The sequence below is a fragment of the Myotis brandtii genome, unplaced genomic scaffold (genome assembly GCF_000412655.1).
Source record: "Myotis brandtii unplaced genomic scaffold, ASM41265v1 scaffold165, whole genome shotgun sequence".
Lineage (NCBI taxonomy): Eukaryota > Metazoa > Chordata > Mammalia > Chiroptera > Vespertilionidae > Myotis > Myotis brandtii.
Window position 1 is genome coordinate 7,588,321 of NW_005356042.1, and position 25,946 is coordinate 7,614,266.

At 41.6% G+C, this 25,946-nt stretch overlaps 1 protein-coding gene across 2 annotated transcripts in view; it reads right to left on the bottom strand.

Moving 5' to 3' along the window:
- Positions 1 to 610: 610 nt before the first annotated feature.
- USP10 (ubiquitin specific peptidase 10) overlaps positions 611 to 25,946 on the bottom strand; it is a 55,854-nt gene continuing 30,518 nt past the window's right edge. The window contains exons 6-15 of one of the 2 annotated variants that reach the window (XM_014536686.1): positions 15,075 to 15,166; positions 14,462 to 14,571; positions 13,989 to 14,044; positions 13,653 to 13,756; positions 12,697 to 12,796; positions 11,852 to 12,029; positions 8,816 to 8,981; positions 5,375 to 5,519; positions 3,596 to 3,661; positions 611 to 1,641 (exon numbers count right to left, since the gene is read on the bottom strand). In XM_014536686.1, the coding sequence (XP_014392172.1) occupies positions 1,454 to 1,641; positions 3,596 to 3,661; positions 5,375 to 5,519; positions 8,816 to 8,981; positions 11,852 to 12,029; positions 12,697 to 12,796; positions 13,653 to 13,756; positions 13,989 to 14,044; positions 14,462 to 14,571; positions 15,075 to 15,166 (1,205 nt within the window). In that variant the 3' untranslated portion in view covers positions 611 to 1,453. The remainder of the gene's footprint in view (positions 1,642 to 3,595; positions 3,662 to 5,374; positions 5,520 to 8,815; positions 8,982 to 11,851; positions 12,030 to 12,696; positions 12,797 to 13,652; positions 13,757 to 13,988; positions 14,045 to 14,461; positions 14,572 to 15,074; positions 15,167 to 25,946) is intronic. The other variant, XM_014536688.1, reaches the window with a different exon arrangement.

Consider the following 25,946-nt stretch of genomic DNA (forward strand, 5'->3'; position numbering starts at 1 on the left):
AGTAGGCCGCGTGGCCAGTGATAGGACTGTAAGCTCTGAACGTGGGAGGTGCACAGGCTACGACTGGGAACACCAGGTGGCAGGAGGAAGAGCTTGGGAAACAGGCTCAGACCATGTACAACTGCTTGTCTGGAGATCCAAGGACATTTCTATGACTTGTCTGCATGGAGCGAAAGCGCGGCACTAGTGGCACAAGAGCCACGGGGGTGGCCTGAGTGTGGCCATCCCTCCTCTCTACCTCTTCGGTCTAGGAAGGCTTCCTTTCCACGATGCGAGGGTGGCATCCGGTGTTAAGATGCCCCAGTGGCATACAAAAGATGCTAGGCCCATCAAAACCCACCACTTTGGTGATGCTGATAATGCAGGGGACTGGGGGGGGGCACAGACTGGGGGGGTTAGACACGGCACAGAAACAACCGAGGGAGACTTCACCTCCCCTTTTCTGCTATTGGAAGATTCGATCCCATTTACCCATCCAGTTCTCACTTGGGAAACATTAACCAAGCATAGACTGAGTCTTGGCGCGGCTCTCTCACACTCGTCAGCTGATCCAAGAGCCTGCATCCCAGTCGCTGGAAAAGGCACTCAGTCAAAGAAACACCAAGCACAGTGTTAGACCAACTTAGTGATTTTTATTGATGGGCGACAACTTGATATCCTAGGCATCACTAAACTGTGTACAACTGGAGACGCGGCATTAGAGAAGAGCAGGCAGCAAAAGTAAACAGAGTGGACTTGAGATCAATCTTCATTATTTTGCCCATATTTCATTATGTGTACACAGAAGCATGAATGCAATTTGAAATCTTTTCATGGCAATAAAGTTACAATCACCCATCTATGTGACTAACACCTTAACTCCAAATATTTGATCTGTAATGTGTAAGTAAGCAGTTTCTCGTCACACAATTATTAAAATGTGTTGGTTTTTTTTCCTATTAGAAACCAGCAACTCATTTTTTGTGTTTATTTCTTTTGAAGAACTATTTCTTCTCCAATAACCGGCTCATTTTTATCATTTATCAAAAACTAAAGGGTGGGGGAAGAAAGTGTGATGGATTAAAAAATTCATTTTTTAAGGAAAGATAAAATTCATTTTCACAAATTTACAAGTGTCGTTGCTGGTGCAGAATTCATCCTACTAAGCAATCAGACTGGAAATCAAATGCAAGTTCCCGTCCAACTCAGGAATCAGCATTATTTCAAAATTATGGATTTTTGTGTATTTTCTTAAATCAAGCGACAGTCTGTTTCAACCAAGTGATTTGATTTGGAAGTTAGAAGACACCATAAACTATGCTGTGCACAAACCCAAGGCATCTCCTTTTCATTCTAGCCCATTTTTGCAAAAGGGAGGAAGAGTTTCTCTCTAAAGAGCCACTAAAGAGAGGAAAGAAGTCAGTGAGAGTTGGTGTTCTACAAGCAGGTGTCGGCACACACAGCGCACAGGCGGTTACAGCAGGTCCACTCGGCGGTAATAGAGGAGGTAGGCTGTGCGGTCTGCAGCGGGCTTCACCACCTGGTATTGGTTAATCACCTTGACCATCTGGTCATCGATGCGCAGCCAGCCATTCAGACCAATCTGGAAGACATCCGTAGTGTAGTGACCACCCGTCGCACTGCTGCCGTGATGGTAGACCACTGGAAGAGAGGGCCCGGTGGGGGACCCAGTGAGACAAGCACTGCACATCAACAGCATAAACACACCCACCAAAAATCAGACTACCTCCAAAAATCTGTCTTGTGAGACACTTACCAAAATAGGTGGGAGAGAGAGAACTTAATGACACAAGGCAGTTTATTCAAACACAAAGACCTTAAACAATTTACAATAAAAAGATATACACGTACATCTTAACATCTTTTAAATGTTCAATACGTCACAAACAATAAAACAAATCCTGATAAAGTAGGGTTGTTCCATTTGTCAGCCCTTTAGGCAAGGTTATTGGCCAGCTGAATATTTATTTTTAAATATATTTTATTGATTTTTTACAGAGAGGAAGGGAGAGGGATAGAAAGTTAGAAACATCAATGAGAGAGAAACATCGATCAGCTGCCTCTTGCACACTCCCCACTGAGGATGTGCCCGCAACCAAGGTACATGCCCTTGACCGGAATCGAACCTGGGACCCTTGAGTCCGCAGGTCGACACTCTATCCACTGAGCCAAACCGGTTAGGGCATCGGCCAGCTGAATATTTAATACTTTAGAGAGAATGCTGGAAATTAGAACATGAAAGACACCCCCAGAGAGCCACAGTATAAAGTAATCAACATCTGAAAACACACCCAGAGACCTACAAAAAGTTCATGCCCTTGATCTAGCCAAGACCACTTCGAGGCTGTTCTAAAAGAGAGTATCTGAATCTTAGACACAGATTTTATAACAATGAAAAAAATGGAAAAACCTAAATACCCACTAGAAGGAATTAGTGAATTATATTACAACTAGAGGCCTGGTGCACGAAATTCGTGAACTGGGGGAGGGGGGAGTCCTCAGCCTGGCCTGCTCCTCTCACAGTCTGGGAGCCTTCAGGGGATGTCTGACTACTGTGGAGGCGGCAGAGGCTCCTGCCACCACCCACAGCCGTGAGCCCAGCTTCTGGCTGAGCAGTGCTCCTCCTATGGGAGCGCACTTACCAAGGGGCAGCTCCTGCGTTGAGCATCTGGCCCCTGGTGGTCAGTGCACATCATAGCGACTGGTTGTTCCACCGTTCGGTCAATTTGCATATTAGCCTTTTATTATATAGGATGAGCGGAATTTTCCTGGAACTGATTGTGATATAGGAATATGCTATATTACATGAAAAAATGAGAATCCTAAGTTTCTATGAAATATCTTCCATGATGACTCACAGCACCCACCTCACCGAAGGCAATACAAAAGGAAGGATGACAAAGAAGCTAGAAAACGCTAATAAAGACAGCCAGAAAAGCAAACACAACTGTTGCAAATAACTATCAAAAGAGATATAAAGCTTCCAAGGCACAAGAGACTCAGGCTATAGAAGAGAAAGAATGGGAAAAAAGGCCTAGAAGACAAGCTGGAACCACAGGGAGCTCCAGGCTCCTGGTTCTGGGACAGGGCTGTCCAGCACCCGCCTCACCCACCCCAGAGGGGGTTTCCTGTGCCTGACTGAGAAGCATGTGAGCTCAGGCCACCTTCTCATGCACACCTGACAGTGCCATACGGAGAGTTTGGGACTCCTAACCCAGCTGGGTGACTCCGTGTCACAGCCACTCCAAGCACCATGTACCACAGGTACCACACGGCAGCAGGAAAAGGTCACATTCTCAAAGTGCCAGGCTGGCAGCCTAAACCTACTCCTCTGTCTCAGAGACAGAAACGATCATGTCAAACAAGGTCTTATGTTGGGCTCAGTTTAGAGCCAAGAGAGTATTTTGTCAAATTCCAAGCACCAAATTTCAGGTAAAATACACATTTTCAAATGATTTCCTGACTTAAAAATTCCATAGCAATACCAATAGTGAAATCTATTCTTTATGTTAAGTGGCATTATGGCAAAATTGTGCCTGAGTAGAAACCCTTTTATCATTGCTTTAATAGGGAATTAGTGTACAAATTTACTTACCTGCAAATAGTCTATAGGTTCTGTGGCATTTAAAATTCTTATTTTTAACTCCTGGAGAAAGCAGCTCTGAAAAACAAAATATCAATAGCTCCGATCTATAAAAGCACTTACAGAGTCTCAGAGTAACAGAAGCAAAGACTAACAAGTCTCCACTCACAGAACTACCTAGTGGACCAGGGAAACAAAACTCCATCCTTTATTTGCATAAAAAGTAGCCCACAAAGAAATTAGCTGTGCAGTGTAGTAAAAGACATAATCAGCAATCAACCCATCAAAGAAATATGAACAATATGCTGAAACTATTAAGCTCATGCTAGGAACCCCTTAAAAGCAGATGTTCTAAAAAGTGAGGGGGGATGGGTTGCCCACTTAAAGGCAAAAACAAAACAAAACAAAACCAAAACAGTCCTGGAAAACCCAGGCAGCAAAATATTTTACATGGGAGTCAGGCCACAAAACTTCAATTACACAACAGTATATGGCTTCTCCACAGAGGTTCCAACTACCAGCTGGTGCAGGCCAGGTCTCTTGCCTTAAAGCACCCAGTTCCCCTTTACAGAAGCGCCACTCAGATGCTGGGAAGAGTTCACCTGGAGATTACTGGCTCCTTCTCTATTTCTCAACTCTGTCATTTCTCTTTCTAGAAAGCATCTGAGGTGGCAGCTGATATAAAAATACATGCAACAAGAAACGCCATGCAAATAAAATCTGTAGGAAACCACACAAGTCAGTCCATCTAGGTGGTTAATTTGGGGGTGAGGGAAGGTGCAAGAGTGGGTCAGAGGACGCCTGTTGGACTGTTGGCTGTTTCCTGAAAGCCATGCAGATTGGGACGATGACCCAGTATGTGATTCTCAGCTGGAGTTTCTTCCCTGTTCTGGTCCTCAGATGGGATCAGAAAAACATGCTGCCTAGGAATGAAGCAGCTCACTATGAGAGGAGGGGAGGGCCATAAACTGGCACAGGAGTCCAAATTTTCAGCCACAGGAAGAAACGGAACATCCCTGGGGTAGTAGAAGCCGATCATAAGCATAAGGCTGCCACCCACCAGTTCCTGAGTCATCTGGCCCAAAATACAGGGCAAGTGGGTGCTGTGCTGTGGGGAGGGAGGAGAGGGAGGGAAGGTGACAGGGACCCGGGGCTCTACCCGACCCAGAGATGCCATCCTCTTTCCTGTTTTTCAGACACTCTGATTATTTTGAGAATCACCTCTAACTTGTGTTGCTCCTGATCAAGCTTCATTATCAGAAAACATTTTTCACCAATTCTGAAGCTTTAAAGGAAAGCTGCTTCAAACTGTACTTGTAGCAAGACAACCTGAACTTGGTGCTTTTGCCAGAATGTGCCGCTGCTGCTAAGCCCAGGTTACCTGATGGAGACTCGTGGCAACACACAAACCTAAAAGGTATGTTACTGCAACCGGGTCAGAGAAACCCCCAGAATAGGGAACATTCCTAACTCACTAAAAAAAGCCCTTTTAACCAGGCTGATGCACACAGTTGTTAATATGTAGTATAAGAAAAATTGTTTTGTACCATTAATCTATAAATTGATACTCATTTTGATGGATAAAACCTATTTTTTCTAATCTAGTAAGATTATATTTTATTTTTGCCTTTATTTTTAAAAAGCCATTTTAATGAGAATTTGGAAAAAGGTCTATTAAAAGTCAAGAAATTCCTTCATCTTGACCTTTTTCAGAAATGCTCATGTGTCAAATGCCCACTGGTGTCCAGGAGTACTGTCACCATAAACACTGTTGCCTTACATATTTCTCACCTTTACTAATTTCCAAGTCCACAGGATATTCAATATTTTTTATGAGCTTCTGACATCCGCCAGTCTTCTCGTAAACAAATCGTTTCAGGTGCAGCACGAGGACAGGAGGAAGCTTTTCCAGGGTCACCCTCCGGCTAATCTCGACCTGGGACACAAAGCACACAGGTCCAGTGGCCATCTGACTCCAGGCAGCAGAAGCCACGCCCCTTCCACTCAAAGACCTCTGAGGGCCAACTCCTTACAGTACATGGCAAAGCTTCTGGACATTTCCGGGGTTGTGAGATCTTTTCAAAACCTTAGAAAGCTACTGGTGTCCTTCTTAGAAAAATGCATGTATCTTTGTAAACACCACTGCAGAGGATCCCTTGGGTGCCTGAGCCCATCTGTGAACTCACATTAACAATCTTTGCTCTGTGGCACTAATGACAAATTGGCATCACCATAAAAAAAGCTAACTTAGTGGTACCTTGAATTATATATTTATTAGCTTGTTTTTTAATAACTCTCATAGTGTTGATAAAACTGAGGCTGATGTGTTTCTTGAATTGGATGCTTTAACCCTAAAACTACTTATTCTAACCCTTTCATAGCTTCTAATAAATGCTTTTTATTAAATGCAACTTAATATATACTTTCACAGGTCTAATGAATGCTTATTAAAATGCACCTTCACAAACAATACTTCATTCCTTTATTGTTCTCTATACTTATAAACTCTTTAAGAACAGATAACATGCCCACTAGTGTCTCTGTATCTAACAGAATCTGTGACTGAATGAAAATCTGTGACTGAATGAAAAGCGTGACCACAGCTCAACAGTTGAAACTAGGAATGATGGCTCTGGATTCCTCACCTGAGAACTGGGAGAGCTGGATTGAAGTGTCTCTGGGATGCTTCTCAGTGTGGTGACCTGTCATTTTTACCTTAACCTTTTGTGCACCATAAGCGTCTATAGATGCAATTAAATTCATGCCCTAGCTGGTTTTGCGCAGTGGGTAGAGCGTCGGCCTGTGGACTGAAGGGTCCCAGGTTCGATTCCGATCAAGGGCACATGCCCAAGTTGTGGGGCTCGATCCCCAGTAGGGGGCGTGCAGGAGGCAGCCAATCGGTGATTCTCTCCCATCACTGATGTTTCTATCTCCCTCTCCCTTCCTCTCTGAAATCAATAAAAATATATTTAAAAAAAAAAATTTTTAAATCGTGGCGTGTTGGGATGGTTTCCATTTTGGACACATGGCAGTTAACTGGTTAAACCTCAAGCGGTTCACTAGGTGGTTAATCTGAAATTCTTAAATGTGTTTTTGGGTTTCCAGACAAATGGAGGCACACTTTCTTGTCACTCAACAAAAGCAGACCCTAATCACATTTTCCCATGGACCATCATCCTGTGTCTCCGTCCCCCCTTCCCTCACACCGCCCCACACACAGACATTTGATCTAAAAGTATAATAAAATTAAACTTGGGCTTCGCCAGAGTGGCTGAGTTGGTTGAGTGTCATCCCATGGACCAAAAAGTCACCAGTTCAATTCATGGTCAGGGCACATGCCCAGGTTGCGCGTTTAATCCCCAGTGGCAGCATACAGGAGGCAGCCGACTGATGTCATCGATGTTTCTCTTCCTCTCCCTTTCCCTTCCTCTCTCTCTCTCTCTCTCAAATCAATAAAAACATTATTTTTTTAAAAACCAACTTGATATTTTAAAAAGTTTAAAAAACCACATTCCAGAAATTGTGTTATTTGCTTTTTACAGATATCACAAGTTGTCCAAAATGTTCCTTCCTCAAATATCTGCTTTTCTGAGTGTTCTCTTATCTGATAACCACACACCATCATGACCATGGAGCTAGAACAGCTAGAATTGTTCTTTTTAACCTTCAAGGCTCTGCCAAAACATCACTTCTTTCTTGAATCCTTCCTCTCAGCCTGCTACCCAGAACAAATCATCTTTCCTTAACGCTCTCTGACAATAGGCCAATAACCACCTCTATCTCAATCCATACCTCCCATTCCACCTCCTCCCCAAACTCCAAGTTTAATTGCAGCAGAAGCAACAGAGGGAACAATAGATACATCACAAAGGGCTTTCCCGATAGCCCAGGGACAGCCTCCGCAGCAGGACGAGTAGGCAGACCTGCACAGCTGGCTCAAAGAAGAGCACAGGAAGAGTGGCCCAGTGGCCAGGACAGTGCATCCACCTCTGGAGTCACAGCTGCCAGAGAACAAGCTGTGGACAGTCCCCACAACCAAGTTCACATTCCTGCCACACAAAGCAACCTCCCTGAAACAAGTACCCCCTAGCTTTCTCTTCCACTAAGTCCCACCACTAGAATCGGCTTAGCTTATTCACAAAGCCAACTGCCAAGATTCTGACACTGGCTTCCACCACTTTTAATTTTAAATAAAACTGCCCAGGAGAAGGAATCAGAAAATATGGTAGAGGATTAGGCATAGTTTCTGCAAATCCCCCAAGAGCTGGCTTCACCAATCAATGCAGGAGACCCCAGATGCACTGAAGTCCCCAGAGGAACACATCCTACTTCTGTTCTTCACTCAGGTCACGAGTCGCAAGGCAAGGGTATGTCCACCTTGGCTATGCAAGGAGCTGACACGTTTTCTACACTGGGACGTCATTCTTCACCTTGCAGTCACTACACACTATTATTTCAATCAAGCTTCACAGGAATACTACAAACTGTTCAAAAAAGCACTGCCCACCACTAGCCTGCACTCATTTCCCAACACATGTGTATGAATTCACTGCCACAATTTAGGACAATAATGGAGAAGACATTCTCAACTGAAGAGCTGGAAACAGGCATAAACTGGCACATCTGGACAGCCAGGAACTAGGAAGCTCTCAAAGAGCAGAATCTACCCATCTCTCCAGATTGCGCTGACAGGTGCACCACACTAAGCCACAATCTGTGTCTCCACTCCTGAAGGCTGAAAGGCTTTTATCTTTTCCAGATCAAATCAAAGGGCAACAGGCACTAGAACAATGACTTCCTCTACTTCAATGTCCTGGAAGATCTACAATCAAATTCAAAACAGATGTGCTATGAATCTCTTTTATGTCCTGACTAATCTCATGAAACTGTGCTCTATGATATCAGGAATGTAAACAAGCCATCAGCCTCTGATAGGGGTAGCAATGACTTTGTGGTACCATGATTAGATAGCCAGAAAATTAAACACAACTTGGGATAAATAATCTGCAAGACCGTTACCTTGTGCTACATGACTCAGAGCTAAAGGAGATTGTTAGGATCATCTGTTTCAACCATTTCATCTAAAAATGTGAAAAATCTCAGTCCAAAAAAGTTAAGCAACTGATTTAAGAGGCTGAACTCAAATCCACCTGTCCTCATTCCTAATTCTGTATTCTTTCCACCATACTCAAGTGCCTTGGTAGACAGGTTCAGGATCAACTGTGAATATACCTCTTGTTTGGTTTTTGTGGTATAACCTTGGACAGATTCTCTTGCCACCAAGCTTTCCAATGCATCCTGGACGGTACGGATCTTGTCAGACTGGATATCCAACTGCAACGTGAAAAATGGCTGCAAGGTGGCAGATTCTTTTGAACTCTGCTGGTAAACCACAGACCTAAGAATTGAAAACAAAAACAAAAAACTTAAGAGACCACTCCTTCCCACTTTCTCTTAAGATTATCCAACAGGAGAAGAGGAATAAACACTGAAAATAAGATTATTCAGTATCACCTTCAGAAGACCAGAGAGAACAGAAAAGCCAAAAATATACTGAATTTAAAAATAATTCTGGCCCTAGTCGGTTTGGCTCAGAGAATAGAGCGTCAGCCCATGGACTAAAAGGTGCCTGGTTCGATTCTGGTCAAGGGCACCTCCTAGGTGCCGCTTGATCCCCAGCCCTGGTCGGGTGTATTCGGGAGGCAACCAATCAATGTGTCACTCTCACATCGATGTTTCTCTCCCCCTCCATTACACTCTCTCTTAAAATCAATGAAAAAATATCCTCGGGTGAGGATTAACAACAAAAAAATAATAATTCTGCTGACTGCCACCTTCTAACTATTTCTAGCAACTAAATCCAGCAGTTGACAATTTCCTATTCAAGGGCTCTGAAGAAAACATATTTCACCTTCAAACTCCTTCACCTCCTCTCCACATTTTATATAATACACCAGTTAATAAATGTGACTATCTAGCACGGCCTCAAAATGCTGACACATTTTATTTTCTCAAAGTATCACAGCCTGCTCTAATAAAAGAGAGGAAACCTCAAGGTAAACAGAATATTTTTAATGGCATTTTCCCCTATAAAAATGACTTACAAAGAAGAGGAGCAGGGTGCGTATAATAAAAAACAAGTTAACATTCCAGGAAACAGGGCTACCTCCCTCAAGAAGAAGGCTGCCAATTCAACCTTGTTTTCTTAGCTGGTTTTTCATTTCATTTTTCTTTTTCTAAGTTTTTCTGAGTAAAAATGGTGTGTTGGGCCCATCTGTCACTTAGCCTCAGCAAGGAAACATTCCAAGAGTTCAACAAGGGATTCTATTTCTGCAGCCTGAGTGACCTAGTTTATAGACGGAATAAAATGGGTGTGGCTAGATATTCAGACTTCTTAGAGCAGATGCATGAAGAGTGAGCTGAAAGCTTTTCTGCTTAGGGTTTGATTTTCATACGCTGCTTTCCCAACACAGTCTGAGGAAGCATGTCCACACTCCTCCCCTCCCTTGGTTCCGAAGAGGAGTAGTGGGAAAACCACTAATTAAAGTTAGGGAAGAAATCAAGAAGTGGTCTCTTGGTTCAAAGGGCCTAGAGTTTATCAAAAGCATCCCGGGGGGAAAGGGTGGAGAAAGATTCTTTCTGAGGGGATGTATGGAAAACTTTCAACAATAAAGATTTAAAAAACAAACAAACAAAAAAAGATTCTTTCTGTGGAAACTGAAAAGCCACCAGAACAGGGTGAATTTTAGAAGAAAACCTTTCAACTTGTTTGAATAGAGAATCATACTTAACGATGGTTGCTATGCATCCTAAAAAAAAGTTCCTAAATTATAAGCAGCAATTCCTTTTCTTTCCTTTGCCATTTTTCAAAAAGACATATCAATAACCAATTTCTACACAAAGAACCCAGAGGCTGAGGCGAGTGACCATGGCAGAGCCATTCAGGCTAAGCCAGACATGTCGCAAAGTGGATTCTGGCTTTTCCCATGATTCATTCTCCGACAAATTTGGGAACTTGGGTATTTTGGCCATCGGTGGCACTGTAATTCTGATACTACACCTGGGCAAAAATATGATGCTCTGTCCACACATCACCCTCTCTCCCATCCCTAAGTGAGTGCCCCAAGAATGCTAACATCAGGCTGCTGGTCTAATGGAGAGCCCAGGTCACACTCGGCCTCTTCTCACTGCTGTTCACAGACCTGGACCCCTGCTCTCTTCTCCCAACAAGGCCCAACCCAAGGAGCCGTATCTGGCAAAAACAAGTTACAGCGGCAGCGATCAGAGGTTGGGCATTCCCCAGAGCGTACCTAACCACGGGCTGACACAGGAGAGACTCCAGAACAGAAAGGGGCCCTGGAAGGAATTCGCGGCAAAGGGCACAGCAGTGACTTGTTCAAGGCCACATGGCACGACTGGCTACTAAATCCAGTCCTCCAGCATCACTGACTAGCTTGTGAGGAGTCAGTGCACCTTTTCTGAGGTTTTCATTAGCCTGTTGAAAGGTATTCAATCTAAGTTGTTCTAGAGCAGGGAGAGATTGAACTAACCTTTGATGCCTGGAAAGGGTGCTATTTCTTGTGGATATACAGCATTTGGGACAACGAAAGGCTAGGAGTCTCACTAAAACACCACCCTGGTAGGCTCCGCTGTGAGGCCTTCGGGGAGGAAATGTGCTATAATGAGGTCTTTTCAGACCGGATGAGTAAATCTCCCTGTGCGTACGAGTCATATTGAATTCAATATCACATCAGTACTGAGTGGCTGATGTATGTAAATAAAAGCCTTTAGGGGGATTTGGTGAATGCATGTAAAGCAGCTGGTTTAGGGAACTGGGGCACAGGAGGTGCCAGGTATTCCAGGCGAGGTCACATGTCCTCCTTTATGTAGAAGTAGCTCTCCTATTCCCTTAACTTTTAACTCACTTGGTCCAGTGCCTACAATTCCTCCAATCAGATACATAATTTCTTCTCTTCCCTTCCAACCTAGCTGTGAACAGCTGGGCTGAGGGAATGTAAATGTTGATGGAGGGGAGAAAAAAATTTCCATGGGGCACAGCACCCTCTGCCAAAAGGCCACAATGGGTAGGGTGAAAGCAGTGGTGCCTGGCAAGAGAAGTATTAGAAGTCCAAGAGGAGAGTACACAGAAGTGTAGAGGGAAACCAGCAAGTCAAAATGTCTTAGGACAAGTCTTACACCTCCCCATTTTAGCAAAATCTCTGAACCTTGAAAAAGGCAAATACTAAAATATTCCAGAAAAACATGAACCTGATGTGTCCCCCAAAAATGCCAGTGATTGGGGTCTGAACGAAGTCCGCCTGGCGAGTGACTGAAGTCTTATTTCTGGGGCCCACTTGCTCCCATTCGTCCTCACTTCCTTCACCTGGTTCTTCCTGCTCTTCCTCATTAACTGAGTAGCTTTTGGGTCCATTGGACATAGGAAATTCTGGAAAACAGACAGTCTGCTTAGGATACTCTTCACAAGAACAGCAAAAACATTAAAATAAAAAAAGTTCTACAGACATCACCTACACAGATTTGTCATTTGTAGTCTTAAGAACAAAATCAGGGTGTGTTCTACATCAAGACTCTACCCAGTGGTTCTCAACCTTCCTAATGCCGCGACCCTATAATACAGTTCCTCATGTTGTGGTGACCCCCAACCACAAAATTATTTTCGTTGCTACTTCATAACTGTAATTTTGCTACTGTTGTGAATCGTAATGTAAATATCTGATATGCAGGATGTATTTTCATTGTTCGCGGCCCCCAGGTTGAGAACCGCTGCTCTACACCAAGAACAAACACAACAGCCCAGGCAGTGTGCTGAGTGGTTGAGGGTGGACCTATGCACCAGGTGGTCACAGTTCGATTCCCAAACATGGGCATATACCTGGGATGCAGGTTCAATCCCCAGCCCCGGTTGGAGTGCATACAGGAAGCAACTAATCCATGTATCTTTCTGTCTCTCCCCCCACTCTTTCCTCCCACTCTCTCTCTCTAAAAATCAACGGAAAAAACTATCCTTGGGTGAGAATTAAAAATAAAATAAAATAAATAATTCTTAAGAAAATGTTCTCACACATTTTTGTAGCGAATACATCATAACCTACTATCATTATTTGGTGAGAGAAGTTTCTTTAGGTTCAACATTTCCTCATGAAGTCCATTTAGAATGAAGCCCAAGTATTCCTCGGCATCTTCTTGTCGACCCTGAAAAGGGCAAATGTGACCACATTAATTCCAACCGATTACTATGATCACTATCTAAGACCTGCAGGGAATGTAATTACCTGCATATTCAAACTATGCTTCCTCTTAAATTTTCAACATATTCTCATGTAAAGTATTTCCCCCCGAAACATGTGAGTTTTTCTTTGGACAGCTGAGATGGGGGAGGGGAAGACGGAGGAAAGGAGAGACAGATTAAACAGTTATCCTAAGTGATGGAACTAATGGGTTTTTTTTATTATGCTTTTCTGTATTTATGAAATTTTCTCAATAAATATGCAATCGCCTTTATAAGAAAAGTTATTTAAACGTTGGTGTTTTGTTAAATGAAATAGAAGAACAAGAACTAGTTGTCCAAGGCCATCTCCCTACACAAGCCTAGGATTCTCATTTACACTGGGAGTCATGAAATTAGCAGCCTCAAATGCCTCCTTTGGACCTGAATGGCAGTGCAGGGCAGGGATTAAGGAGCTGAAGCTAAAGCCGTGCTCTGCCATGTATAAGTTGTGTGACCTTAAGCAATGACTTCACTCTTCTCAAGCATAACAAGGAGAGAATAATCTTACTTTCCTCACAGGGTTAAGTAAGTTAATATACGGAAGAACTTACAACAGTACTTGGTGCACAGTAAATGATACGTGAGTTGGTTCTGATTATGATTATCACCAACCTCTTTAAATTAATCCAAGCAACTGACTCCATAACAAGCCTAAATCTACTGAACACACCCACCAATCACAGCACTTACACAGAGGGCAAGCCCTGAATAAGCAACAGTTAAGGCACAAAATGGAATAAAAGGCAACACTCCAGTGGCTACGTTAGAGGAGTCCCAAACCTTTTCAGACAGGCTCGACTTGATGACTGTCAGGAGTCTATAAATATATGTGGGTTCAAAGGCAGCTCCAGGGCGGATATCCCTCACGATTTTATCCCCAAGAGCTGCAATGGAAACAGAACATAGATTTTCATAACAAAAAGGAAGCCTAAAAATGACAAAAAGCAAAATCATCAAAACTCCCTCCCACACCCACCCAATGCTGAAAATAGCGTAGGTATAGTAACATCTATTTTTAAAAATTTTTTCTTCCCAATAAGACTGAATTTATCCAATTCAGTCATCTGACTTCAAGCTCCCAATATGTAATACATCAGAAGAGCTCATTTTACTCACCTTGTCTGGGTTTTGGAGGTACTGGCATATTAGTAAACTCATTCATTAGCCGAACACTAAACATGAGGGGGGAAAATGTTAGAAGTACATTATTTTATAAGAAATGCTCTTATTAAAAAGCCTTGATGGCTAAGTAGAATATTAATTAGTATGAAGATAGCAAATTTTAGGCAACCAATGCTATAACAGCTAGTGAGTTCTTAAATCTTTTCTATATAAGTTTTTGGTATATTTTAAGTGATAAGCTGGTAAACACTAACATTTATTTCACAGACTCTAAAGAAAACAGATAAACAATGCTCCAATTCCATTTCTGGTTAACTTCCATACAATATCATGAATACTAAATTTTTTTTAAATAGCATAGGGCTCATTTGCAGGAAATCAAAAACTTTGCTAAACTATTTGAATTCTAATAATCAGAGGGGAAAAAACCCACTCCCCTTCAATAGATTTTTAAGCACCTTACTTACAAGCTGTCTATCATGGGTGTGGAAGTACAAGGTCTTTGCACTTTTGAATACAGAGGAATGAACTTCATCAGGTGATACATCGGAGGGCAAGCAACCAGTGCCTGCAGAGTCTAAATATTGGCAGTAAGGAAGTGTGAAGGAAATGAAACAGACACCAAATTTCCAAAAGGCACATCAAGCACAAGAACACATAAAACTAAATAAGCCAAGGACACTAAACAACTCAGATGTGTAAACACAAAAGGGAATAAACCAAGTCATCACGGGGTAACGGCCTTTGATACCCACTTAAGGGCTTACTCTGCGATCAGCAGTTTACATACAAGAACTTGGCTCAACCAAGATAAATCAATGAAAACAAAATTTCCATTTGTAAATGGTCACTCTGCCCTAGTATTTGGGACCACTCTACTAAGAATAAAACTTGCCTGATTCTGTCATTACCAGATCAACAAATCTTTCTGGAGCATGAGGAATAACACTGTTTTGAAGCAAGGTAGGCAAACTAAGGAACCACGTTTCTGGATTCAAAATTTAGGGTAGATGCCCCATCGAGGCTGAGGATGAGAAAACTGTAGTAAGTCGGCCTTGGGACAGCATCTAAGAAGGATACAGCATTAATGTAGCACCAGTTTCCTTTGTTGATCAGTCCACGGGGTTGCAATGAAACTGGTTTATGTATTAGGGTTACATTCTCCAGTAACTCTGAAAGAGTAAAGAAGCATATTTAAGAAGTTAATGACATCTAGTGAGGAACACTGAAGTAAATTCTTATGCTCTATCTGGGAGAGTGTTCAAAACCCCTCCAATAACGCACATATCCAAAGAAAAGGCATACAGGATTAAAGTTTCACTCCATTCAACATCATGTACATTACTTAACGATTAAAATTTTTAAAAAGATTTCTCCCAAACACCAACTTTTGTCTTCTTGTGGGAATATAACTAGGAAGCATGAGAACTATTTTAATAAGAAACAAATGTCAGTATTAGAGGATTTCAAAAAGACAGGCTTTTCTCTTAAAGACGAGTTAGGCCTGCCTTGGTAACAGCGTGGTCTTGGAGACCCTGGCTATAAAGGGGTTTCCGTGCAGAGCCCTAGTCTCCTTCATGTCTGAATGAATCACCAGCAACTACTCCAGCACACAACACATCACAGTGGGTGCTCAATTACTGTTTTTGGGGACTACCAGCTTCTACGAACTGAATTGTATTTTTCATTAGAAGTAGAGTTTAGGGACTGTTTTGTACACGGGAATTCCCTTATTCCATTTAGAAACAAGCTTCTTATCCTCGGATTTCACCCATGGACATCACTCTGCTTCACAGATGGCTGTAAATGCCATCCTTATACAATGCTGTAATGATTTTTAAAATTAAATGCTTTAAATATTATTTTTTTCAGAAATGTCTTATGAAACTTGTAACAGTGACAGCTACAATTTATGGACACTGTCTACACTTAGCAAGTGCTTTACAATTTACATATGTTAACTGGCTGTACTTAACCCTTATTAATCCAGGAGTACCACCACTATCCCCTTTCACCAATAAGGAAATTGAGGCCCTGAAAGGTTAAGTAGTTGCCTGTGCTCACACAGGAGCAAGGTAACACATCCAGCACCTGAAATGCATAGTCTGTGTATGGCCAGACCACACAGCCTCCCTTTACTTTTACATTGTGCACTAGGAAAGAAGCACAGGTGACCATACATTTAATGGCAGCATCCCTCCAAGGCACTGCTCAAACAAAAGAAGCCTTTTCTAAAACACAGTTGGACTGGCTGGTCCAGACTTAAGCATTAAATGAAGGAACTAATTTGCAAAATTCTAACGTCAACACACTCCCTCCATCCCTCCTGTGAGAGTAAATGCCCTCTTTCCTCTAATTGAGGAAGCACAGGGAATAATTTTCCCTTTTATAAAAAGGAAAGCATTACAGGCTCAAGAGAACCCAATGGAATCTGTTCAATTAGACTAAGCTTGCAAAACTCTTCTCACCTCTCTTACTACAGGGAACAGTACTGTGCCTTCTATGAGTAATGGATCATATACAGAATTGAACCAGGGGCCTCCATGTGATAACACCCAGCACAGACAGTAGCCGTCATGCGGCAGACACTGTGCTGTTTTATCTGTATTATTCATAATCATCTTAACCCTATCAAGCAAACAGCAGTATCACTCCCATTTTACAGATGAGAAAACTGAGGTTGAGGGGTCAGGTAATTGGTGTAGGTCACATAACTGAACTGACACGTGAACCTGGGTCTACCTGACTCCAGAGGCTGGGCTCTTTCTTCTCAGGAGACAACGGGTTCCACTTTAAAATCTTTTTACTCTAAGGTTTCAGATACTAAATTTTCTCCACAGGTTAAGATCTACTTACAACGGATTTTTACATCTTGTCTTAGAGCCATATTATCACAACAGTTGTAATTTCCAATGTGTGCCCAGAATGGAAATTACTTAATATAAACACTACAAAAACCCCTGCATTTTCAAATAAGCATCAATCCCAAATGAACATCCAGCATGACACCTATAAATCTTTGTCATGGTATTTTTATATCTAGAACCAATTAAGTTTTTACAGAACTGTAAGACTCAAAATCAACTGCCTAACCCGGGACCTCTGTTAAACGACATGCTGCCCTTTGCAGAGCCCTGTCGGCACCAACTGCTGGAGGCACGGAGATAGAGAGGTGGAAATGGCTGAGAGCGGCCCTGCTGCAGGAGAGCTTGCAGCCAGGGAGGAAGGGACATCACAGGGCAGGCGAAGCTGAAAGCGGTCAGTGGAGGAGATGCTCAGCCCAACCCAAGGACTGGATAAACCCTGAGGCAGCCACGGCTAAGGACAACAAATGGCAGCTGATACCAGAAGCACGTCTCCAGCTGGGGTAATAGAGCCTTCTACCCACAGAAGAAATACAACAGGATGAGTAGATGACTTTTTGTTCTGTGCTGTGATGAGATAATGAGTTTACTTTTTAGAGGTGCTGAGAAGAGGTATTCAGATGACACTAGTAAATAGTACACTTACAATCACAGACCAGCAAGTACATCTCTATACTTAACATACACACAGGCCCCTGCAGCTTGGGCTGGAAGTGTGCACTCTGACAACACATGCAGCAAGAGAAGCAGCACCATGTCTACGCGACAGGCCAGGAGAGCCCTTAACAGTGATCCAGAAGGACAGGGAATTTGAACTAGTAGTGGGGGCAGAAGCAGGTTTCAGGGTCTCAAGGGCATAGGAAGCGAAGTCTTCTAGGGTGAGGGTTTGGGGTGAAGGTCCAAGAGGTAGGTGGAGAAGGGGCTTGATGACATTAATTCCTGTTCAATACAGACACTGGGGGAAAATGGAAAGAAAATGGCCAGGGACAGGTATGAAAGATCTAAAACTTCCCTTCCATGTCAACTGTTATAATAGACTCAAAACACAAAATAACCAATATATTTATAGATAATCAAAAGTACTCTAAATTCATATCTTGTTAAACAAAAAAATCATTTATGACAAGGCTAACTCCACTCTGAAAAAGGAACCAGGTACAAAAACATCAAGAACTGCTCTCAGCTCCACTGAAAAGCCATCTCCTCCTATGTTCTTAACTAAGCCACACACCCAGAATAATCTGCACCCCTGGAGAATGAGACATTCAAACCCTATGGAATTAAGAGAACAGATCCAACTTAAAATTGACTAATAGCTGACTTCTTTCCAACATTCAGCTGGGAAACAGCATGTATTGGTTGGATAGAAATCTTTAGTTTCTAAACAACCCTCCCCTTGAACTGATGCCAACTTCTGCCCATTACTTTTGGTTTGTGTATTTTAAGGAGCAGGCAGGTAAAAAAGCCATTTCACTGTTGATCTTCCACAATATGAAATTCAAGTCTCTTAGCATCACCTAGTGGTTTCTTCAATAACTGCAAGTAACAGAACATTCCAAGTAGACAGCTATATATATAAAAGCCTAAGTGACTGTTCGACCAATCGCTATGACGCGCACTGACCAATCGCTATGATGCTCCGACCAGTAGGTTAGCTTGCTGCTGGGGTCCGGCCAAATGGGACTGGGCAAGATGGGCCGGGCACTCCCTGGAACCCTCCCGCAGTCCCTCCCCAGCCCCAATTGTGCACCGGTGGGGTCCTTTGGCCCGGCCTGGCCTGGCCTGCGCCCTCTCGCAATCCGAGACCCCTTGGGGGATGTCGGAGAGCCAGTTTTGGCCCAACCCGCGCAGGCCAGGCCAAGGGACCCCACCAGTGCACAGGCCTCTAGTCTATATAAATATATATAAAAGCCTAAGCGACAGTTCTACTGTTTGCTATGATGTACACTGACCACCAGGGGGCAGACGCTCAATGCACAGGCATGGAAACATCGAACAGACTGATGAATCTCAGAGGAAAGGGACCAGTATTCTTATATAAACTTATAAATGAAAGCAATAATATATTAGAGGCCTGGTGCACATATTCGTGCACCGGTGGGATCCCTCAGCCTGGCCTGTGGGGATAGGGCCGAAACCGGCTCTCCGACATCCCCCGAGGGGTCCCCGATTGCGAGAGGGCTCATACCAGGCCAAGGGACACCAACAGTGCACGAATCTGTGCACCAGGCCTCTATTATATATCTATAAAATTAAAAAGGCAAAAACTCTGAAACAATGTAGAACCACAGGATTCATTAGTAAATGTACAAAACTAGTTTATTCTTAAGTCTTTAGCATTCTTTAAAAGAGCCTTCTGGTACAATATTCATAAATGTAGATTAACAAGTCTTTACAGACTTAGGAAATAGAAACACTGAACAATCTAGAGTTTCCTTAATGATTAAGCTGTTATTCTAGAAAAATTTTCTCTACTGTGGCAAGTCTTCCATAAGCTAAAATACATAACCATTCTGTTATTACTATCTTCCAAAGATCCTAAACACTACTCTCAAAGTAACATTGACTAACAACTGGAAACAGTCTTCCTTGAAGGCATCTAAGTTACACACTGTATCTCCCTAGCAACAGACACTATCAGTGGCTACCTTGTATCAGGGGGATGTAGCTCCTTCCCTAAATAGGCAGCTCTTTATAGACACTTCACACTCAGCCAAGTCTTCCCCGTCCTGGGTAACAGGACTTCATGGCCTGTCACTAACCTGATAGTGTCATCCCTATTGGCTACATCAAGTCTCCTCCTCATCTTTTGCAAATGATTCCTTCTCTTTCTGCTAATAAGAGCTGCCACCTGTTCCTTTCCTACCTTATTCCGTAGACAACTCTCAAGGCAAGGCCAATTGTTACTCACTGACCTAGATAGTGAATGGCATACTGTAAGTACATATTAGACCAGGAATGGGGAAACTTTTTCCTGCCAAGGGTCACTTGGATACTTATCACATCATTCATGGGCCATACAAAATTTAAAAATTAGCCTGCTATATTTGGTCAAACATTTAATTAACTCACCCCTAATGCCTTGGCAGGGCCAAGCCAGATTTCACGGGCCTTATATGACCCACGGGTTGGACGTTCTCCACCCCTGTATTAGACAGTAGCATGGGATGAATTAACCATCTGGAGACTGAAGTTATTGGTTATGGTAAATGGCTGCATTCCAACTGGACAGAAATGATCCAGTAAACTTTAAAGGTCATTCTATCACATAGTTCAGAAAGCCCCCAGGAGCACCCCTGGGGAAAAGCAGGCAAAGGCAAGGGCAAGGGTCCAGGAAGACAAACCAGACACTTGGGTTCACACCCTGGCTCTGCCACTTCATTCATTTCACACTCTGGAGCAAATGACTTCACTCCTTCCTCACCTGTAACAGACTGTACCATGATCAGACATAGGGGAAGCTACTGTGTGATAATGTAACACAAGTACAGAAAACTCCTAGCAGGGTTGTCAGCTCATTACAGACACTACATAATCCTTATTAGAAAACTAGAGGCCCAGTGCATGACATCCTTGTACTGGGGGGTGGGGGTGGGGCGGAAAGGGGGGGGTTCCCTCAGCCTGGCCTGCACCCTCTTTCAGTCCAGGACCTTTGCGGGGAGCAGGCCTAAGTCAGCAGGCAGACATCCCTGAGGGGTCCTTAGCGCTGCTGCAGAGGCAGGAGAGGCTCCCGCCACCACTGCTGCGCTAGCCAGCCAGAAGCTGGGCTCGCTGCTCCTTAGCACTGCCTCAGAGGCGGGAGAGGCTCCCACCACCACACCAGCCGTGAGCCTGGCTTCTAGCTGAGCCCCCAGCACCCCCACGCCCATGGGAGTGCACTGACCACCAGGGGGCAGCTCCTGCGCTGAGCTAATGCACGTCATAGTGACCGGTCATTTTGCTGTTCAGTTGATTTGCATATTAGGGTTTTATTATATAGGGTAAAGCAATAATAGGTTCTCAACCTTCCTAATGCCGCGACCCTTGAATACAGTTCCTCATGTTATGGTGACCCCCAACCATAAAATTATTTTCATTGCTACTTCATAACTGTAATTTTGCTACTGTTATGAATCGTAATGTAAATATCTGATATGCTATATATGTTTTCCGATGGTCGCGACCCACAGGTTGAGAACCGCTGCACTAATATTAATTTATGGAAAAGTTTTAGAGTACAATTGTCAGTACTCCAAGAAGAAATGTTAGCTTAAATTCCTTAAAATTAAGTTCTACCAACATATATTAATAAAGTTCCATTTCAAAAAGATTGCAATATTGTAAAAAATTACAATTTTCTTACTGACTAGGATTTTCTCTTAAGACCAAATATCCAAATAATTTAAAGGTTCATTTTTGTAACATATTGTACATTCTATCACAATTTGCCCCAAATAATTTCAATAACCCCAAACTGAGACAGACACTAACTTCTGATGAAGTTTGTCGGTGCACTTCTCCTCTTCTCCCTCCTAGTAAAATAGCACAGATGCAAGACCATTCTAATTCCTGTCATCACCCGTCACTATTATTGAATCCTGTTAAAATGAATGAATCCTATTTCTATAATTCAAAAGTCAATTATTCGTGACTTGCAGACAAGCCAGTATAAATGCTTTTAATTTTTTCATAACTCATAGCTCTATTTAAGTTCCTTTTCTAACAATATCACCATTTCCTTCACTATTTCATTCCTAGCCTAAAGTCCAATAAGCACTATAATTATAAAAGTAAAAAGAATCAAATCCATGCCCTGACTGGTGTGGCTCAGTGGATAGAGCGTCGGCCTGCAGACTGAAGGGTCCCAGGTTCGGTTCCAGTCAAGGGCATGTACCTTGGTTGCGGGCACATCCCTAGTAGGGGGTGTGCAGGAGGCAGCTGATCGATGTTTTTTCTCTCTCATCGATGTTTCTAACTCTCTATCCCTCTCTCTTTCTCTGTAAAAAATCAATAAAATATATTTTTAAAAAATCAAATCCAGAAAGGACAGTCATAAAGGAGAGAAGGCAAAGTTATTTCCTGAAACTAAAACTTTAAATCTGACATGTGGTCCCAAGTCAGCACTCTTAGTAAGCTATTTTCCCTTCTTTTTAGGGCAAATAATCACAAGTTTATTGTAATGCCAAACTTTTCCCTTCTTTTCTTTTTTTTTTTTTAAATATATTTTATTGATTTTTTTACAGAGAGGAAGGGAGAGAGATAGAGAGTTAGAAACATTGATCAGCTGCCTCCTGCACATCTCCCACTGGGGATGTGCCCGCAACCCAGGTACATGCCCTTGGCCGGAATCGAACCTGTGACCTTTCAGTCCGCAGGCCGATGCTCTATCCACTGAGCCAAACCGGTTTCAGCCTTTTCCCTTCTTTTCAATCATCACTGTTGGTGTAATTTACTACTCAGACCCATTCAGAGAGTACCTTTCCTAAATGACTTCCCCAGCCCACCTTTCCCCCAGCAGTGAGTGGGCCTCCCCAAAACAATGATACTGGAATGGAACAAATGCCAGAAGGACTCCATATCACAGAGATGAGAAATTGAAACTGATGTCTTCACTTTTGTAATAGTTCAAACACTAAATGACTGGATTAAAGTTCAACTTTGTGAAATCTGGCATACAGAAAAAATGAGTGATTAATACCGTTTCTTGTATTTTACAAGACATATATAGGAGCTTGCATGTTGCAACATACCATTTAAATGAAATTATTTATAAACTCAGTGGCAATTCTAAGCACTGTAAAATTTTAAGTCAATATAAGCTATGATTATTCCTATACACATTTTACACATCAAATTTTGTTTTCCTAAAATCAGGATTTAGAAGTCATACTACCATTTATAATCCATGAAAACGCAAAGTGCAGAACTTTCATTGAGTCTTTCACTCAATAACTGGTCCCATAATTGACATTCTGATATGCTGACTTATTTTTCTGTCATCTTCCTAATCGTCCAGAACATTATCCAAGAGTTCCTCTTTTCCTCATTACATCACTATGGAAGAACATGTGCTATCTTAGTTATCTCATCATGTGGAGGACAGCAACACAACCCAAATGTACCACTGATTACAGATCCGCTTATGTTTTTATTTAGTGGAGGGGCTCTCAGTTTAGTTCTATAAAACAAAGACACAGCATAAACATCAGTGAGGACATATACATATCGAATCAGATATGGATTGAACTCTCAACTCACAAGGGCGGATTCCTGCCAACAGGTGCTGTACCTCTTTTTAGCTTAGGGCAGTGGTCAGCAAACCGTGGCTCGCGAGCCACATGCGGCTCTTTGGCCCCTTGAGTGTGGCTCTTCCTAAGTCTTAGGAGTACCCTAATTAAGTTAATAACAATGTACCTACCTATATAGTTTAAGTTTAAAAAATTTGGCTCTCAAAAGAAATTTCAATCATTGTACTGTTGATATTTGGCTCTGTTGACTAACGAGTTTGCCGACCACTGGATTAGGGCGTGCTACATTATCGCTACTTTGGAGAATTTGAAGAGAAAATACAAACTATTTGAGAACTCATTCCCCAAGGGGGAGGGGGTGAATATAAATATGATTTACAAACCACAAAAACAAAGATCAATAAAAGGCTAAATTTTTGTTTACATTTCAATTAAATATGGACACAAATTCATTTTCCTGAGCAGATTCAACCTGTAATAATTTTCTTGCTCTCTCCATTACTGGTGTTTCAGTTGACGTGTTCTTCCCTTCCATCTCCTTGTTAAATAGAGTTTATGTTTAAGAAACAGCCAATGGAACAAAATGCTCACAAATAATCTACACTGTGAAGATGGCCCTGCCACCAAGAAGTTGAAAGCAGAACCCATTAATGTAATGGTTATACAGTTTACGAATAATCAAGAGCTGGTTGTATTCCACTTCAAAAGTCCTTATATATGATCTGCATTCTTTACAGTTCACTTGTCATCTCACTTGTGATTATACAAAAGTTAGTTGAACAGAGACTTAATGACAGGGCTGATGATCCAGAAATGTGAACATCCAAAATAAATGAACCTGAGATAAAAAAAATTGGCTGTGGATATTGATATTATCCTAAGAATTCAAAAAACAGTTGACAATGTCTGAACTGTTCTCTTCTCCCTCTTTCCCAAAAGCTAGTAAGTATAATGATAAACATAAAAATTACTCTCTCAGTAGAACCAGCTAGATGCTAATGTAGAGCAAATGCTATGATAACCAAAATCAACAGATATTTTAATGGAGCTGCTAGAATTTCAGTCAAATGCTGCTTAAAATAAGTGGGTCTACACTTAAAGGCATGCCCATTTAAGGACAATTTGTGATAGTGAATCTAACATGGCAAATTGAATGCATTTTTTATCACTTTTATAAAGTAAATCTGTAAGTAGGAGACTATGACAAAGGGAAAAATATTCCAAACAATACCATTTTACCTAAGCTCTATATAATTCCAAGTGTTATTTAATGTGACTACTACCACTGCATTATCTTACAGAAAGTAATACTGAGAACTGTCAGCAAACCACGTTCTGTATTTCTAAGGCTCAATAAACAGGCTCAAAAGAATAAAGTATTTTAAAAGGAACTAAACTTTTGCTCAGATAATTAACTCATCTTTGTAACTGGCCTAATCAAAATAGGATTAAGAAAATAAATGAGGGGGGAGACACACCACATTAATTCAAAAATAATTACTTGGATTGTAGCAATGCTCTCCCCTAATACAAGTAACTAAGAGCTCCTACATTCACAGTATTTTACAAAGCAAGTTAACATTAGATTTAGCAGGTTAAGTAGACTTTAACACACGTAGAACAAAGCAAACTATGTATCAAACCACATTTAAAGTTTTATGACTATAATGTTTTAAAACATTTGAAATGAAGCTTTTCTTTCTTACTGTAACTAAAGATTGAGAAAATTCCCCAGGAATGAGAGGTTTTCCTTTGTGAAGTAATTTTTAGGAACAAAAGTATAACTACAATGACTTCAAGACTTTCAACTTAGAATACACATTTTTAAAAGCATCCCACCATGCATTTATCATTATAGGTTAAAATAGCTTTTAACTTAATCTATACAAACTTATACTGCCTTATCCTGTTAACAGCATTGCCTTGCAATGAATACATTCTAAAAGTTATAATAAAAAGAGAAATCACCTGGCTTTTAAAAATAGGTAATAAAGTCCAAAATGATGACTGGCCTATCAATTATCTCCTCTTTTTAAGAGAACTGCAGACACCAAGAGTATTCAAAATAATGTATTTTGTATAAGGAATAAAATGCTCACTTAAAAAAAAAGTATTGCTTGCTGTCATCTTACTGCCATCGAAAGGATGTTTTATATTTGATGGAATTGTGACCATTCATAAAAGGGTATACATTTTAGAGCTTGCTACTACATTCCTCCTCATGCCTGGTAATGCTGTCAGGTGCTCCAAAATGTTAAATCAGAAGATATCACATGAAGCCTCAATAAGACAGCTTATTTTAATTCGGCTAATAGGGTAAGAACTCATTAGAATAGGCTACTAAACATGGTATGATGAAACCTGATGAAATAGCTCTGGCTTCCTAGATACATATAAACATGCATGCTCCTCTGTATTTACGACTTCCTACTTTAACTTAAAAAGTTGCAAATTATGCTGCTTTACATTTTTATTGTGAATTGGTTCTACTTTTGAGCCTTAGCACTTCAAAATAAAACCTTAACTTTGAGTCAAACTGTTAGGTTTTTTGTGTGTGTCAAGAGCTAACTACGATGTGTTAAAACTAAGTAAAATCCATTAACTCAATCCAAAACAGGCATTAAAAAGAAAAACCCCAAATGCTTTCTTATATCTTAAAAAATATAGAAACAATGCAAAGTGAGTCCAAATCAGGAATTATACCAAAGGTGTACAATAGGTGTAACAGATAGGACAAGTCACAATGGAGCAGAAGTACTTGATCAAAGGGCAAGAAATGGAAATGTCATTTGACAATAGAAAAGGACTGGTAACAGAGATTTTTTCAAATAACATAAAGCTATGACAACCCTCTCTCGTTT